At 46.6% G+C, this 18941-nt stretch overlaps 1 protein-coding gene across 5 annotated transcripts in view; it reads right to left on the bottom strand.

Annotated features, from left to right (window-relative positions):
- LOC137374291 (ankyrin repeat and SOCS box protein 9-like) overlaps window positions 1-18941 on the bottom strand; it is a 106789-nt gene that overhangs the window by 66960 nt on the left and 20888 nt on the right. For all 5 annotated transcript variants that reach the window (XM_068040101.1, XM_068040106.1, XM_068040105.1 and 2 more), the window contains exons 3-4: window positions 13571-13650; window positions 6420-6527 (exon numbers count right to left, since the gene is read on the bottom strand). In XM_068040101.1, the coding sequence (XP_067896202.1) occupies window positions 6420-6527; window positions 13571-13650 (188 nt within the window). The remainder of the gene's footprint in view (window positions 1-6419; window positions 6528-13570; window positions 13651-18941) is intronic.

The following is an 18941-nucleotide window of genomic DNA, read 5'->3' as shown; positions in this document are numbered from 1 at the left end:
CTGCTGCCTAGGAGTCTTCTTTGGCCTCCTTGTCTCGGGAGACAATGGTTAAGCGCTTGGAGGTGGTCAGTGGTTTGTGGAGCAGCGCCTGGAGTGGCTATAAAGGCCAATTCTAGAGTGACAGGCTCTTCCACAGGTGCTACAGAAAAATTTGATTGTCAGGGCTGTTGCACAGTTGGCTCTCCCCTTGCGCTTTTGTCTTTTTTCCTGCCAACTGCCAAGTCTCTTCGACTCGCCACTTGAGTGCTGCCTTAATGACTGGCCGCCAGCTCTGGCGAACGCTGGCAACTGACTCCCACGACTTGTGATCAATGTCACAGGACTTCATGTCGCGTTTGCAGACGTCTTTGAAGCGGAGACATGGACGGCTGGTGGGTCTGATACCAGTGGCGAGCTCGCTGTATAATGTATCTTTGGGGATCCTGCCATCTACCATGCGGCTCACATGGCCAAGCCATCTCAAGTGCCGCTGACTCAGTAGTGTATACAAGCTGGGGGTGTTGGCCGCCTGGAGGACTTCTGTATTGGAGATACAGTCCTGCCACCTGATGCCAAGTATTCTCCAGAGGCAGCGAAGATGGAATAAATTGAGACGTCACTCTTGGCTGACATACGTTGTCCATGCCTCGCTGCCATACAGCACGGTACTGTGGACACAGGCTTGATACACTCGGACTTTTGTGTTCCGTGTCAGTGCGCCATATTCCCACACTCTCTTGGCCAGTCTGAACATAGCAGTGGAAGCCTTTCCCATGCGCTTGTTGATTTCTGTATCTAGAGACAGGTTACTGGTGATAGTTGAGCCTAGGTAGGTGAACTCTTGAACCACTTCCAGAGCGTGGTAATATTGATGGATGGAGCATTTCTGACGGCCTGCCCCATGATGTTCGTTTTCTTGAGGCTGATGGTTAGGCCAAATTCATTGCAGGCAGCCGCAAACCTGTCGATGAGATTCTGCAAACTCTCTTCAGTGTGAGATGTTAAAGCAGCATCGTCAGCTAAGAGGAGTTCCCTGATGAGGACTTTCCGTACTTTGAACTTCGCTCTTAGACGGGCATGGTTGAACAACCTGCCCCCAGATCTTGTGTGGAGGAAAATTCCTTCTTCAGAAGACTTCAACGCATGTGAAAGCAGCAGGGAGAAGAAAATCCCAAAAAGTGTGGGTGTGAGAACACAGCCCTGTTTCACGCCACTCAGGATAGGAAAGGGGTCTGATGAGGTGCCGCCATGTTGAATTGTGCCTTTCATATTGTCATGGAATGAGGTGATGATACTTGGTAGCTTTGGTGGACATCCAATCTTTTCTAGTAGACTGAAGAGACCACGTCTGCTGACTAGGTCAAAGGCTTTGGTGAGGTCAATGAAAGCAATGTAGAGGGGCATCTGTTGTTCGCGGCATTTCTCCTGTATCTGACGAAGGGAGAACAGCATGTCAACGATCGATCTCTCTGCATGGAAGCCACACTGTGCCTCAGGGTAGATGAGCTCGGCCAGCTTCTGGAGCCTGTTTAGAGCGACTCGAGCAAAGACTTTCCCCACTATGAGCAGGGAGATTCCACGGTAGTTGTTGCAGTCACCGCGGTCACCTTTGTTTTTATAGAGGGTGATGATATTGGCATCGTGCATGTCCTGAGGTACTGCTCCCTCGTCCCAGCACAGGCATAGCAGTTTATGTAGTGCTGAGAGTATAGCAAGCTTGGCACTCTTGATTATTTCAGGGGTAATGCTGTCCTTCCCAGGGGTTTTTCCGCTGGCTAGAGAATCAATGGCATCACTGAGTTCCGATTTGGTTGGCTGTATGTCCAGCTCATCCATGACTGGTAGAGGCTGGGCTGCATTGAGGGCAGTCTCAGTAACAGCATTCTCCCTGGAGTACAGTTCTAGGTAGTGCTCAACCCAGCGGTCCATTTGTTTGCGTTGGTCAGTGATTATGTCCCCTGATTTAGATTTGAGGGGGGCGATCTTCTTGATGGTTGGCCCAAAAGCTCTCTTCATGCCATCATACATTCCTCTGATGTTTCCGGTGTCTGAGGCCAGCTGAATATGACTGCATAGGCGTTGCCAGTAGTCACTTGCGCAGCGCCTGGCTGTTCTTTGTGCAGTGCTTCTGGCTGCTTTAAGTGCTACGGATGTTAACTCGCTGGGGGCTTTCTTGTAGTTCAACAGTGCAGTGCGCTTAGCGGCTATGACAGGTTCTAGCTCTTCAAAGTGAGATTGAAACCAGTCTGCATTTCTCTTCGCACGTTTGCCGTAGGTGGTGAAAGCTGACTCATCGATGGCGTCTCTGATGTGGGCCCACTTGGTCTCAGCATCCCCTGTGGGAGTGTTTTGAAGGGCTGTTACAAGTGAATTTAGAAATTTTTGTAACAGCTGTGGATGAGAAATTCTGCTCGTGTTGATGCGCGGGTGGCCCTTCTGCTTGGAATGATGCAACTTCTTTGGTCTGAGTCTGACCTTGCTGCATACCAGGGAGTGGTCGGTGTATCAGTCCGCACTGTGGAAGCTGCGTGATTTGAACACAGTTTAAGGTGGCTCGCCTTGTGACGATGAGGTCTAGCTGGTGCCAACGACGTGATCTTGGGTGCCTCCATGAAACCTGGTGACAGGGTTTAGTGTGAAAGAACGAGTTGGTGATGCAGAGGTTATGATGGGTACACAACTCAAGCAGTCTCTGCCCGTTCTCATTCATCCTTCCAACGCCATAGCGCCCAAGGCAGGAGGGCCATGAGTCATGGTCGGTCCCAACCCTGGCATTAAAGTCCCCCAGCAGGAACAGGTGTTCGGAGTTGGGGATGCTGCTAATGATGTTATGGAGTTCCTCGTAGAACTGGTCTTTAGCTTCAGGTGGGGACCAGAGTGTTGGAGCTTAGATGCTGAGTAGGTGTAGTGGACTAGAGGTGGTGAGCAGTCGGATGGACAGTACGCGTTCCGAGCCATTTGAGAGAGGCTCTATCATGCTGAGCAAGGAGTTTCTGATGGCGAAGCCCACTCCATGCTGTCTAGGTTCTTCAGGATCCCTGCCCTGCCAGAAGAAGGTGCAGTCTTGCTCTGCTAGAGATCCACTCGCGGGGAGGCTTGTCTCCTGAAGTGCTGCAATGTCCACACTGAGTCTACTGAGCTCGTTGTTAATGATGGCGGTCTTCCGAGAATCGTTGATTTGTGTAAGGTCTTCCGACAGGCCAGGACACATAGTTCTGACGTTCCAGCTTGCAAAGCGAAGGGCTGGTACCTTCTTTCCTTTTTTCATGTTGTTTGGTGCGGTGTTGCAGTACGCCTTTCGGGCAATGACCCTGAGCTCCAAGCACCCATTGAAGCAGGTGGACTGCGGCAGGACAGAACCTTATTGACTGGGGGCTGCCCGGTTTGAGGCGGGCAGTAGCTGTCCAGTGAGGTGCGATGACCTCTCCCACCGACAAAGGCAATCCGTGGCACCCAATCTCTATGCCAATTTAGCTGGACTTATAACCCGTAACTGCTGCCTTCCGTGTTGTTTCAGTCGCTGTGAGGCAACTATGGAGTGACCTCTCCATGGTGCATGCCTGGGCGAATGTATGGAGGTTGAGAGTTGCCCAATCGTCAAAACCCCCCTCTCGGCCTTTCTGGTGGGGTCCAAAGGAGAGCAGAGCACGACGTTTGGCACCGGTTTGGCTGCAGGAACTGCCGGAAACATGCCAAAGGTGACACATGACCGCCTATGGGGTTCCGCTCCTTATTTTCTGTCAGGGTTTACTCCCTTAGCCGTGGTCTCTCCCGAGACGCCCACAAGGCAGTGGGGTTGTTAGGGCCCCTCCACAGGTGTAGGATGATGCCGGTGGGAGGATGGGGTGCGAGAGGGAGCTGGGAAGGGGGCTGTAAGGGGGTGGGTGGGGTGCAGGGAAAGGGGGTGCAGGGGAAGGGATGCAGGGGAAGGGGGTGCAGGGGGAAGATGGTGCGGGGGGGGGTGGGGGGGTTGAGCTGAGAGTGTGGAGCTGGGAAGGGGAAGTGGGGGGGTGGAAGGGGAAGGAGGGGTACCTTCACTATAATGTCATTAATTAATCCTATCTCGTTGCACAATACCAGGTCCAGTACAGCCTGCTTTCTGGCTGGCTCCAGAACGTGCTGTTCTAAGAAACGTCCGAAAACTTTCCATGAACTCATCTAGGCTACCTTTGCCCATCTGATTTTTCTAGTTTATAAGTAGATTAAACCCCATGATTATCGCGGTACCTTTCTGACAAGCTCCTATTATTTCTTCCTTTATAACCTGCCCTATTGTGTGGTTACTGTTAGGGGACTTGTATACCATTCCTACAAGTGACTTCTTGCCTTTATCATTTCGCATCTCGACCCAAACCGCTTCTACATCCTGGTTTCCTGAACTTTGGTCCTCCCTCTCCAGTTTGCTCATACCATCATTAATTAACAGAGCCACCCCTCCACCTTTTACCAGCTTCCTGTCCTTCCTAAATGTCATGTATCCTTTAATATTCAGGTCCCAATCTATGCCATCCCGCAGCCGTGTCTCTGTAATAGCTATCAGATCGTACTCACTCCTTTATGCAGCTCACCCTGCCAATTTAGGAAAGGGTAATGACGACATATTTGAAGGAGGGCCAGTACTTGAACAGAGAGAGCCACTAACAATAAATAAAAACAGAAAACATTGGAAAAACTCATCGTTAACAATATCAGCTCACAATAGAACCAGGACGGGAAATTGGGCAGTCAGCAGTTTAGTGGGAATAGGGTCGAGGGATCAGGAACAATGTCTCATGAACAAGATGAGCTCGGAGCAAGCATGAGGGGTTTAAGAAGATGGTTTAAGTTGGGAAAAGAACCCGGGTGTTACTTTTGCATTCCAGGATGACCCGAGAATAATGAGCAGTTTTCGCAGACAAGGACAGGACCCGGACAGTGCTTCTGCGGTCCAACCAGCTCTGGCGATAAATGGCTAAACCAGTTATCTGCCCTATCCATTCAAGTCTGCGCCCCTTGGAGTTAACGGGGTGGAGATGAGGGCAGTACTGGGGGGAATGGCCAGGGTGAGAGTGTGTAATAATTTTAGTGGGGACTAGGGCAAAGGTCACGGTGCGGTTGAGCAAATCAGTAGCTACAGAAATGCTGTGCTGAGTGGAGGACCAAAAGCTAGGCAGTTAGGCGTTTGAAAGTACAGCTGTAAGTGAATTGAGGGATAGTTTTGCATGGGGAAGATACAGGAGGATTGGGACATGAAAGGGAGATGTGGGTGGAGAGTGATACAAAGAAGTGATCAGAGATGGCCTTATCTGTGATTGATATGATGGGACCAGCAAGACATGTGAGATGGCAAGGTCAAGGGGGTGGCTGAATATGGGTTGGGGAGTTTACATGGAGGATGAAATTAAGGGATGATGAGAGTGCAGTGAACTCAGAGGAGAGACAGCATGAGTTGGGATGGAGGTTGAAATCACCAGACGAGACGATGCTTGGTTGAGGGAGAAAATCAGTGAAAATTTCTCAGTGTAAAAACTTTTATCATACTTGGGTGGGCTATAGAGAATGAAGATTTGAAATGAGAGGTGAGGAACAAGGGCAGATACTGAAAGGAGGAGGTGCCGCCAAAGGAGGAAGGGAGCAGGCTAAGGTGTGATTTGGTGATGAAAGCCACATCACCACTGTCACAGTAATAATGGGGCAAGTGTTGCTAGGTATAATCAGGTGAGGAGGCTTCCATTTAGGGAAAAAGTGTCATCAGCCCACAGCCAGGTTTCCGTCAAGGAAATGATATTGCAATCATCCAATGTAAGTTCATGGATGGCAAGGATCCCTTCTAATTGTTCTCTGCATTAAGAACTAGGCTAAATGGAAGCCAGCTGCTTTGATGAAGTTCATATTTGTTTGTGTTGATACAGCAACAACAGAAAAGCAATGTTTAAAACTATGGACTGCATGTTAACAGACTCAGATCCTGTTACCAATTATAAAAGCAGTAGTTAGAGATACAGCACTGAAACAGGCCCTTCGGCCCACCGAGTCTGTGCTGACCATCAACCACCCATTTATACTATTCCTACACTAATTCCATATTCCTACCACATCCCCACCTGTCCCTATATTTCCCTACCACCTACCTATACTAGGGGCAATTTATAATGGCCAATTTACCTATCAACCTGCAAGTCTTTTGGCATGTGGGAGGAAACCGGAGCACCCGGAGGAAACCCACGCAGACACAGGGAGAACTTGTAAACTCCACACAGGCAGTCCCCAGAATTGAACCCGGGTCACTGGAGCTGTGAGGCTGCGGTGCTAACCACTGCGCCACCCCAATTGATTCTGAAATGCTTTTTGAACTGTTGTCTGTGCAGCAATGCTGCACAGCCAGTGGTTTGTTCCTTCCAGAGAATAAATGGTAAACTAATCTGACAATTCTTCATTCCTGGATTGTGAGCACACCTTACCTTTGCTCCATTTTCCAGCAGATATTTTGCACAGGCAACGTGTCCACCCAGGCAGGCTTCATGAAGCGGTGAGACGTGGTTCATTGTAAGGAGATTTGCACTGTGGCCCTGGAAGACAAACATTGATTTTTCGAATGGTCATGTGGCTCATGATGTAGCCAATAGCAGCTGAGTTTGCAGTATTTGCCACATATTATCTACACATTAAGAAAGCCTTGGTTACTTAATCCATATGCCTTCCTTCCAAGAAATATTAAAGGCGTATTCCCTTTCTAAAAAGATGATATGGCAAATCTTTCATTTTTTGCTTAGGAAGAGGAGAAAAATAGAAAAGCCAAGCATTATTTTCATCTTGAGAAGGTCACATATAAAATGACAATCAAAGTCATTAAATCCTTTTTTAAAAAGTTTTGGCAAACACACAATTTTTATGAAGCTGGGCTCAATGAGGCACAATTTGAAGTGATGGTAAAACTACATGACAGGATTAGTTAATAAAATCATTTGACTGGGTTGGTTTGTCATGGAGATTTGCAACTTGAAATAATGTGATTACATCAGCTTGTGTGTCACAGAATTAACCAATATTTATCTGATGCCTCATGGGCCTTTGTAGGTCCACACTACTCCAGGAAATTGATGATTAACCCCAGCCTGGTTTATTGATGGAACCAGGAGGATTCTGACTGGGATTTGACCAGGCTGCAGATAGCCCTGCAAACCAATGCACTAATGGGTGGGGTGGTCCCAGATGAACACGAAGGGTAGGCTGCTGGTTTACTCTGGCTAAACTACTGTAACACCTGTGTACACACCCAGGATTGCATAGCATTGGCTACTCCCTATCTGTTCCCTGCGTTTAGGAGAGTGCTTGTATGTTTATGGAAACACAGTATGTACTCCACCCTGACCGGATACTGGCTCCATGTGGATATCTTGTTAGTTTGAGCAAGGGATTCATTGTGATGGGTTTCTATCTGTTGTCAGCTAACTGAAAACAAACTTTTGTGAACACTTTATGTTCTACAATTTCCAATGTTAATGAAGATTAAATGGCATTATCTTATTGATTAAAATTTGATGGGTGATTTGGAGTAGTAACTGAAGTCTCCAGCATACTCCCTGTGACAGACAATGGGAGTGGCTGATTGGCCTGAAGGATTATGAATGCAAAGATGGTTAGAACAGAAAAGCAAAGATGTTGGCGAGCGAAAGGCAAGGAAGCAGAACTCATCATCGTTGGCAATGTACATACTAGATGGAGTCCATCGGAATGCTATTCTCCCAGGAACCTAATCGTCACAAAAATGAGGAACTAAAGATTGCAAGGCAAAAGGTTGAGACAGAAGAGGAGAATGAGGAAGAAAATACAAAACTCTGCCTCACAAACTACAAGCAATCTGTTAAAGGAGGTACAACTGGCAATATATTTACTGAAAACTTTAAGGAAGGAATCATACCAGCTCCTCGTTCTGCTGGCAATATTTATACACACTTGACACCACAAGCTTTTCCTGCTGCACTGAGAGAATGTCTTGTTGCTTAGGAAGACAGGTTAAGAAAACAGGCAGAAATGGGCTAAAAATGCAAACGTCCCCGATTTAGCAATCTGAAAGAGGAAAAAAATCCAGAGTTGAAGGATGATATGAAGGGTGTCCGAGTGCATGAATCACAAAAGGCTAGTATGCAGGTACAGCACATAATTAGGAAAGCTAATAGAATGTTATCGTTTATTGCGAGTGGAATTGAATACGAAAGTAGGGAGGTTATCCTTCAGCTATACAGGGCATTGGTGAGACCACATCTGAAGTACTGTGTACAGTACTGGTCTCCTTATTTAAGGAAGGATGTAAATGCATTGGAGGCAGTACAGAGAAAGTTTACTAGACTAATACCTGGAATGGGTGGCCTGTCTTACGAGGAAAGATTGGACAGGCTAGGCTTGTATCTGCTGGAATTTAGAAGAGTAAGAGGCAACTTGATTAAAACATATAAGATCCTGAGGGGTCTTGACAGGGTGGATGTGGAAAGGATGTTTCCCCTTGTGGGAGAATCTTAAATTAGGGGTCACTGTTTAAAAATAATATTTTTAAGGCAGAGGTAGATAGATTCTTGATAAGCAAGGGGGTGGAAGGTTATCAGCAGTAGGTGGAATCTGGAGTAATCAGTTCAGCCATGAACATATGGAATGGTGGAGCAGGCTCGAGGGGTCGAGTGGCCTACTCCTGCTCCCAATTCGTATGCGCTGTTTTGATAAAGATAACGTTTATTGAGTTGCCCAAGCGTCATTACCCGACAAGTGGACTGTAACACCACACCAAACAGCACGATGAAAAAAGGAAAGGAGGCACCAGCCCTTCGTTTTGCAAGCTGGAACATCAGAACTATGTGTCCTGGCCTATCGGAAGACCTTACACAAATCAACGATTCTCAGAAGACCGCCATCATTAACAACGAGCTCAGTAGACTCAATGTGGACATTGCAGCACTTCAGGAGACACGCCTCCCTGCGAGCAGATCTCTGACAGAGAAAGACTACACCTTCTTCTGGCAGGGTAGGGATCCTGAAGAACCAAAACAGCATGTAGTGGGCTTCGCCATCAGAAACTCTTTGCTCAGCATGATAGAGCCACCTTCAAATGGCTCAGAACGCATAGTGCCCATCTGACTGCTCACCGCCTCTGGTCCAGTACACCTACTCAGCATCTATGCTCCAACACTCTGCTCCCCACCTGCAGCTAAAGACCAGTTCTACGAGGAACTCCATAATATCATTAGTAGCATTCCCAATACCGAACATTTGTTCCTGCTGGGGGACTTTAAAGCCAGGGTCGGGGCTGACCATGACTCATGGCCCTCCTGCCTTGGGCGCTATAGCATTAGAAGGATGAATGAGAATGGCCAGAGACTGCTGGAGTTGTGTACCCATCACCGACTCATTCTTTCATACTAAACCCGGTCATCAGGTTTCATGGAGGCACCCAAAATCACGTCGTTAGCACCAGCTGGACCTCATCGTCACAAGGCGAGCCTCTTTAAACAGCGTTCAAATCACACTCAGCTTCCACAGTGCGGACTGCGACACCAACTACTCTCTGGTGTGCAGCAAGGTTACACTCAAACCAAAGAAGCTGCATCGCTCCAAACAGAAGGGCCGCCCACGCACCAACACTAACAGAATCTCTTATCCACAGCTGTTACATAAGTTCCTAAATTCACTTGAAAAAGCCCTTCAAGACTCCTACAGGGGATGCAAAGACCAAGTGGGCCCACATCAGAGACGCCACCTATGACTCAGCAATGACCACCTCTGGCAAACTCACTTTGAAGAGCTGGAACCTGTCACAGCCATTGCACTGTTGAACTACAAGAAAGCCCCCAGTGAGTTAACATCCATAGCACTTAAAGCAGCCAGAGGCACTGCACAAAGAACAGCCAGGCGCTGCGCAAATGACTACTGCCAACACCTATGCAGTCGTATTCAGCTGGCCTCCGACACCGGAAACATCAGAGGAATGTATGATGGCATCAAGAGAGCTTTTGGGCCAACCATCAGGCACATCGCCCCCCTCAAGTCTAAATCAGGGGACATGATCACTGACCAACACAAGCACATGGACCGCTGGGTGGAGCACTACCTAGAACTGTACTCCAGGGAAAATGTTGTCACTGAGACCGCCCTCAAGGCAGCCCAGACTCTGCCGGACATGGATGAGCTAGACGAACAGCCAACAAAATCGGAACTCAGTGATACCATTGATTCTCTAGCCAGTGGAAAAGCCCCTGGGAAGGATGGCATTACCCCTGAAATAATCAAGAGTGCCAAGCCTGCTATACTGTCAGCACTCCATGAACTGCTTTGCCTGTGCTGGGATGAGGGAGCAGTACCACAGGACATGCGCGATGCCAATATCATCACCCTCTATAAGAACAAGGGTGACCGCGGTGACTGCAACAACCGTGGAATCTCCCTGCTCATCATAGTGGGGAAAGTCTTTGCTCGAGTCGTTTTAAACAGGCTCCAGAAGCTGACTGAGCGTGTCTACCCTGAGGCACAATGTGGCTTTCGAGCAGAGAGATCCACCATTGACATGCTGTTCTCCCTTCGCCAGCTACAGGAAAAATGCCGCGAACAACAGATGCCCCTCTACGCTGCTTTCATAGATCTCACCAAAGCCTTTGACCTCGTCAGCAGACGTGGTCTCTTCAGACTACTAACAAAGATCGGATGTCCACCAAAGCTACTAAGTATCACCTCATTCCATGGCAATATGAAAGGCACAATTCAGCATGGCGGTGCCTCATCAGACCCCTTTCCTATCCTGAGTGGCGTGAAACAGAGCTGTGTTCTCGCACCTACACTGTTTGGGATCTTCTTCTCCCTGCTGCTCTCACATGCGTTCAAGTCTTAAGAAGGAACTTTCCTCCACACTAGATCAGATGGCAGGTTGTTCAAACTTGTCCGTCTAAGAGCGAAGACCGAAGTACGGAAGGTCATCAGGGAACTCCTCTTTGCTGATGATGCTGCAGTAACATCCCACACAGAGTGTCTGCAGACTCATGGACAGGATTGTGGCTGCCTGCAACGAATTTGGCCTAACCATCAGCCTCAAGAAAACGAACATCATGGGGCAGGACGTCAGAAATGCTCCATTCATCAATATTGGCGACCACGCTCTGGAAGTGGTTCAAGAGTTCACCTACCTGGGCTCAACTATCACCAGTAACCTGTCTCTCGATGCAGAAATCAACAAGCGCATGGGAAAGGCTTCCGCTGCTATGTCCAGACTGGCCAAGAGAGTGTGGGAAAATGGCGCACTGACACAGAACACAAAAGTCCAAGCGTATCAAGCCTGTGGCCTCAGTACCTTGTTCTACGGCAGCGAGGCCTGGACAACGTATGTCAACCAAGAGCGACGTCTCAATTCATTCCATCTTCGCTGCCTTTGGAGAATCCTTGGCATCATGTGGCAGAACCGTATCTCCAACGCAGAAGTCCTCAAGACGGCCAACATCCCCAGCATATACACCCTACTGAGCCAGCAGCGCTTGACATGGCTTGGCCATGTGAGCTGCAAGGAAGTTGGCAGGATCCCCAGGGACACATTGTACAATGAGCTCGTCAATGGTATCAGACTCACCGGCCGTCCATGTCTCTGCTTTAAAGACGTCTGCAAACGCGACATGAGGCCCTGTGACATTGATCACAAGTGCGTAGGAGTCAGTTGCCAGTGATCGCCAGAGCTGGCATACAGCCATAAAGACGGGGCTAAAGAGTGGCGAGTCACAGAGCCTTAGCTGTTGGCAGGAAAAAATACAGAAGCGCAAGAGGAGAGCCAACTGTGTAACAGCCCTGACAACCAATTTTATCTGCAGCACCTGTGGAAGAGTCTGTCACTCTAGAATTGGCCTTTACAGCCACTCCAGGCACTGCTTCACAAACTACTTACTGCCTCCACGTGCTTACCCATTGTCTCTCGTGACAAGGAGGCCAAAGAAGAAGAATGTTTATTGCACACTTCATTGAAAAAAAAAATAGTTTTCTTTTGATTTGTTTTAATTAAGTTATTTGCCTTCCAGTATGAAAATGAAGTCATTTGCACTTTCAAAACTGTTAAGAAAACATGCTTTGCTGAATGAGGACTTTTTAATTCATCGGTTGGAAACCTACATTAAACTTTAAAAGGAAAGCTGGGATCCTACATTTAACTTTTCAAAAGCTGGCAGCTAAGATGGCCACCACAATTTGTATTGAAATACCTCACATTCCAGGACATTGAATTGGAGACACATATCTAACAAGGCTCCCGTCCAGGACAATGGCTTGGATAGCTGAGTAGATTATCCAGTATCACCCTAGTTAGCAGGACATTCACAGCCACCTGGAGCATTCACTAATGGAGACGCACCTCCAAGGGGTAAACACTGACACAATAAACCGAGAGATTTGGGTTGTAGACTTTGGACCTCATTAAAAAGTTATTGAGAACACCATGTGACAGTCTCCCAATCTGTGTAAAACTTGGGAGTTTTGTTACAAACAGCAGACAAGCTTTGAGAGATAACTGTGCAAAGCCTCGATGGGGCTGTCTCTCTCTCTCTCCAGATATACTGCAAGCTTTGAATCCTGTCCAAGCCTATCAGCTACAGAAAGCCACCTACATCACTGTCTCCAAGAAAAACCAGAACCAGGCGAGCTTGCTGCAAACTGCAATTCTACCAGCCAGAGACTTTGGGATCACAACTTCAGCTGGAAGACAACTAAATTACCAGACCCCAGACTGTATTTTTAAAAATTTATTCTGGACTCTAATCCAACCCAAACTATTCCTGATAACTAACTATTTTTGTGCATGAGAGACAGTTGGAGCATAGTTTTATTATTTTAACTTAGACCGGGTTTAGATTTTAAGTACAATAAACTAACTTCTTTCTTGTCTAAACTCAAGAAAACCTGTCTGATTGGTTCTTTTAGGTTCATAGAACCTACAGCCCACAGGACACCAGCAGTGAAGCTAGACATCAAGTCTATCAAAATTATCACACTGGGATATGAGGCAGATTAGATGGAGCTTTACTCTGAATGTAACTGTACATGACCTAGTAGTATTTGATGATGATGAGGGAATATGCTCTTACTTTGTGATCCAGGTGCAATGTATACCTGAAATTTTGATATATCCTCTTGATGGGTGAGGCTTTCCACTAGGAGCACGGAGATGGAGAATTACTGGTTGAGTGCTCCAAATGGAAATATGTTCCTTTTTCCTCATCTTAATCAACAGCAGGTTACATGATTTTTTGGGGGGCTCTTCTGGCACTGTTGGTGATGCATGTTGCTCACAGCACAGAGAAGAGAAACTTAACACAAACAATATGGCAGTCTCTCAGTCTCGAGTAAGTGTTAGGAGAAAACAATTCATTGCAGTAATGAGAATCAGGAGATGACATTGTAACATTGATGGGGAAGAGCAATGCTTGGTTCAGCTAACTGGCTTTATAGTACATATGATCTGAAAATATGAATGTGCTCACAATGATTTTATTTAAATATATTGGAACAAAATCTTAAAAATTAAAATAAAATTAGAGAATGTTTTCCCAGAAGTTAGAGCAGATACAGTAATGTCAGAATGAAATGTTGTAACTACCTGGCTGATGAGCTGCCGGAGTGATATGAGACGTCCATGAATAGCAGCATCATGAAGTGGGGACCAGTCTGATGCAGTGTCTAAATCAAAGAAACTCAGAACTAAATGAGATAGAACCAAACAAATAAGTATTGTATTGACAAAGCTCCCACAGTGACAAGGTTGTTCCTTTTTAGGATTGAGTATTGTTGTCAGGCAAACCCCCACATGCCAAGACTGAGGCACTCATTATTTCACCACATTAACATTAAAACTTTAAAAATTGAAATCTGACTGGAAAGACATTTCCATGGTAACAGACAATGTTGAAACAATGGAGTTTAGCAGTTGTTCCTCCAATATACAGAAGTGGTCATACCAGTTTTAGTCACATGGCTAACTGGCTGTGTCAGAGAAATTTGAACATCCAACCAACATGGGAAGAGACTGTTCCATATAAGGAACTAGTCACATAACTAACCTGCAGGGCAACTTGGGAGTTTTTTTTCAATTTGAACTCCCATCAAAAGGATTTGAACTCAGAGACAAAACCATGTACTCATGGAGCAAACACCTCTCCCGGAACGGAAGCAAGAACATCTCCTCTCCTGCCTGTCTTCATCTCGTTCCATGGAACTGAATCTTGTGAAAACACGTGAAACTCAAAGACAGAAAGGTTTGTCACGTGAACAAAGTTTTAAGAAGATTACTGGGCCCCAATGAATCGCAAGACCATATCTTCAATCAAGAACTACAGCGAGCTTGAGAAACAGTAACAAGATATTGCATCAAACTGTTCTACTTATCTTTTCTTCTGCTCTTTTCTATTCCTATCTGCATATTTATATCGCGTGTGCATGCTAGTGTGAGCACGTCGTATATCATAGGTATGAACCATATTAGAGTTAAGTTTAAGGTTACTAAATTTCCTCTTTCTGCTTGAAACCAAAGAAAGCCTGTTTGTGCTCAGTTCTTTGCCTTCTAATTGGAAACTGTGAACAAGGATTCACACAAAGGGGGAGCTCAAAACACTGTTTAAACTTTACCCTGTCACAATAAGACCAGTTAAAAAAACCAAAAACCACATTGCTCACCTGGTCGTAACAGAAATTGGGTGCTAGCATCTGGTTTGTTACCCACAGGCAAACGAGTGAAAATTGAAGTGGGAAGCCAAATTATTCTCAATCAAAAACAGCAAATCAATACAAGTTTTCTTGTGGTTGTGTGTGATTGTATACTAACATGTGTGCAATTGAAGCGAGTAGATCTCCAAGCCAGGGTGAAGTAACTTAGGAAAAGTTAAAAGCACTGTCTGTGGAGGAGTTGAGAAAAAGAGCTGAGCAGTGGGGGATTACATGGCAAGGCTAGGAAGTCTGAACTCCTAAGGCTAGTGGCCAGCCATTTTTCCCTTGAATCTGACGAAGCAGAAGCAGACTCAGACAGGCACTGTTGCAAACATGCAATGGTAACAAATGAAACTTGAATTAGAGGAAAAAGAGAGAGGCAGGAGGGAGAAAGAGAGAGCCTTGCAAATGGAATGGAGAAGGAACGAGAGGGAGAGGAAAGAAAGCAAAGAAAGAGAGTTACAGCAGCTTGAGTTAGCTAGGGAGTGAAAGAGTAACCCTCGTGAAAGCATGGCCAATATGGAGGATCGGAATTCAGGCTTGGGTACAAGATTGCTAAAACTCGCCCAATTGATTCCAAAATTCAACAAGGAAGATGCGGAAACATTTTTCGTGTCTTTCGAGAAACTGGCAAGGCAGCTAAAATGGCCAGCTGAGACCTGGTCTCTTTTAATACAAAGCAAACTAACTGGAAAAGCCCAGGTCATTTATTCCTTGATAGTTTGATGAACTCTCATCTGCCATGAACTGACCCAAAAATGCTATTCTCAAGGCATACGAATTAGTACCTGAAGCCTACCGCGTGAAGTTTAGAACCCTCAAAAAAACAAGCCAATCAAACCTATCTGGAGTTTGAAAGAAGCAAGCAGCTGGCTTTTGACCAGTGGCTGAGGGCTTTAAAAATACAGCTCAGCTATGAGACTCTCAGAGGAGTAATCCTGTTAGATGAATTTAAAAACTCTCTCCCACTCTCAGTAAAAACTCATGTCGAGGAGCAGTGGTTTCAGGGAGCCTGGCAAGCAGCCGTTTTGGCCAATGAATTTTCTTTAATCTATAAGTCGGTTTCCCGGGGGAAAACCTTTCCTGATCACCCCCACAAATCTGAAAAGGACAAAGGGTGGGAAGGTGATAGAAGCCAAGGTAGTCCTGGAAAAGAAAGAAAAGCAGGAGACAGAGGGGGCACTCCTCCAGCCAAAAAGGTGCTGTGAGCAAGAGTGAGACCCGGAGACCTGTGTGCTTCCATTCTAACAAGGCAGGGCATTTAAAAGCTGACTGCTGGAAATTAAAGGGGTAAGGTTAATCAAGGCACAACCGCTCAGTGAAGAGGAGAACCCGATAGAAAAGATGGAACAGGCTGTGGTTTTATTGCAGTAGTAATGCGACCCAGAGAGCTTACTAGGCCCAGTGCAGGAAAAGTTAATAGGATTCCTGAAGGTTATCAGGGTTTTGTATCTGAAGAGAAAGTAACCCCATATCCCTCGAGTGGGGCCAGCAAGCCCATAGTGATTCTCAGGGACATAGGAGCCACCAGATCCCTTTTACTGGGAAAAGGCCTGACCTTTCCCCCAGAGAGTGCAGTGAACACCAAAATGGTGGTGAATGGTATTGGAGGGCAGTGTATGTCTGTACCTGTACACTGGGTGCAACCAGAATGCGACCTAGTTTCGGGACTGGTGACTGTAGGGATTGTCCCTCGTTTGCCTGTGGATGGGGTTGACCTGCTCCTAGGTAATGATCTGGCAGGGCTGAAAGTGGTAGCCCCCGCAGTGGTGAAAGAAAGACCGCAGGAGGTCAGAGACAGGGCGGTAGCATGGGACGGCCTCCTGCAGAGTCCCTGAATGTGTAGTGGGTCAGGCCATGATCAAACCAGCTCCCCCAGAGGAGACTACATTGACACTACAGGCAAATGGCCATGAGGTCTGCCTGGCCGAGACTTTCTTTGGAAAGTTAGGAGACCCGAGGAATAAATTAAATGGACTTTCCCTAGCTGAGGCTCAGCGAGCCGACCCAGTATTGCGAGGGTTAACACAGGCTGCCCAGTCTGAAAGTGAAGCAGAGGGAGTCCCTGACTGCTACTTTTTAAAGAATGAGGTACTGATGAGGAAATGGAGTTCTCTACACAGATCTGAAGGCCATGAGTGGGCGGGCAGCCATAAAGACAGGGCTAAATTGTGGCGAGTCGAAGAGACTTAGTAGTTGGCAGGAAAAAAGACAGAGGCGCAAGGGGAGAGCCAACTGTGCAACAGCCCCAACAAACAAATTTCTCTGCAGCACCTGTGGAAGAGCCTGTCACTCCAGAATTGGCCTTTATAGCCACTCCAGGCGCTGCTTCACAAACCACTGACCACCTCCAGGCGCGTATCCATTGTCTCTCGAGATAAGGAGGCCCAAAAGAAAAGAAAGAAAAGAAAGAGTGGACAGTAGTTCACCAGTTAGTGGTGCCACAGAGGTACCGGAGAGAAATATACGAAAGACCAAAACCTGCATAAAGCAGCAGTTTGACTGGCCAGAACTCCACAAAGATGTGATGGAGTACTGCAGGAGTTGCCACATGTGCCAGGTTCAGGGGAAACCCCAACCTACAGTGAAATCTGCACCCCTAGGTCCTGTTAGGAGGACCCTCCAGCAGAGGGCTGGTGAACTGTAAGGGATCCCCGCCGAGACCAAAAGAGGACAGGCAGGCACATGGATGGCAAAAGTTTAGAAAGAGAAGGGGAAAAAGTGACCTAGAGGGCAGGTTAAAGGAAGTCCGGGAAGAATCCCAGATAAAAACCCCAACTGCCAAGTCAATCAAACCAGGAAAATGTGAAAAGGTAGACCCCACATCCTCCTATCTAAATGCAGACTCTAGAAGCACCCCACCAGAGTTGCTAACAGCATTTACAGGAACCTGCAGAGACAGAGACACCTCTAGGGGGCAGAGAAACTGTGAGGGTGATGCCTCACCTAGTCGAAGTGTCACAGAAGAATGCAGTTAAATATACACAAATACCTGCAGGTATGAATGTCCGAGAGAACAAAGGGCAGAGTAACAGAGACTCCTCCCCCACAGTCAAAGGAAAAGGGAACCACCCATCCCCTGAAGCCAAAAGTCTTTGCCTGAATCAGAGTTGAGGATGGACACCAACCCCGCCCCCCCCAACTAACTCACCTGAAGAAAAAAAGGAGAAATTAAAGCAGCCCTGTATCCCACCCCTCAGAACGGACCATCTTGATGAGCTTCAAGACTACTGAATGAATGGAAATGAATGAGAGAAATGCATTATCTTTCTGTACCTTATATTTCTCTCAAACTCTAATGAAATGTGCCATTTTCTTCAAATCGCATTTCATTTCCCTGGGTGTGGAGGTGTCAGGCAAACCCCCACCTGCCAAAACACATTAATTCACCACATGAACATTAAAACTTTAAAAATTGCAATCTCTGACTGGAAAGACAGTTCCATGGTAACAGACAATTTTGAAACAACGGCGATCCAGCAGTTGTTCCTCCAATTCACAGAAGTGGTCAGATCAGTTTTAGTCATGTGGCTAACTGGCTGTGACAAAGAAATTTGAATCTTCAACCAACGATGGGAAGAGACTGTTCCATAGAAGGAACTAGTCACATGACTAACCTGCGGGGAAACCTGGGAGTTTTTTTGGATTTGAACTCTGACAAAGCCATGTGCTCATGGAGTAAACACCTCTCCTGGAACTGAAACAAGAACATCTCCTCTCCTGCCTGTCTGCCTGCCTTCATCTCTTCCCACAGAACTGAATCTTGTGAAAACACGTGAAACTCAGAGAGAAGGGTTTGCCATGTGTACAAAGTTTTAAGATGATTACTGGGCCCAAGACCATTTCTTCAATCAAGGACTACAGCAAACTCAAACCTGTTGCCTCAAACTGTTCTTTTCTTCTGCTCTTTCCTATTCCTATCTGCATGTATATATCGCGCATGCATGCTAGCGTGAGCATGTCCTATATCCATAGGCGTGAACCGTATTAGAGTTTAAGGTGATAAATTTCCTCCTTCTACTTTAAACTAAAGAAAGCCTGTGTGTGCTCAGTTCTTTGCCTTATAATTTGAAACTGTGAACAAGGATTCACAAAAAGGGGAGCTCAAAACAGTGTGTTTAAAATTAAACCCTGTTACGGTAAGACCAACAAGATAGCAAAAGACCCCTAGACATTGCTTACCTGGTTGTAACAATGTTCAGAGTGAGATTTATCACCATAGTGTCGCAGCTAGCAAACCCACTTAAACATCTGATGTGTTTACTTCT

This window comes from Heterodontus francisci, chromosome 10, assembly GCF_036365525.1.
Source record: "Heterodontus francisci isolate sHetFra1 chromosome 10, sHetFra1.hap1, whole genome shotgun sequence".
Taxonomy (NCBI): domain Eukaryota; kingdom Metazoa; phylum Chordata; class Chondrichthyes; order Heterodontiformes; family Heterodontidae; genus Heterodontus; species Heterodontus francisci.
Note: the sequence above shows the minus strand (reverse complement) of the source record. Positions and strands in the feature narration are given on the sequence as shown.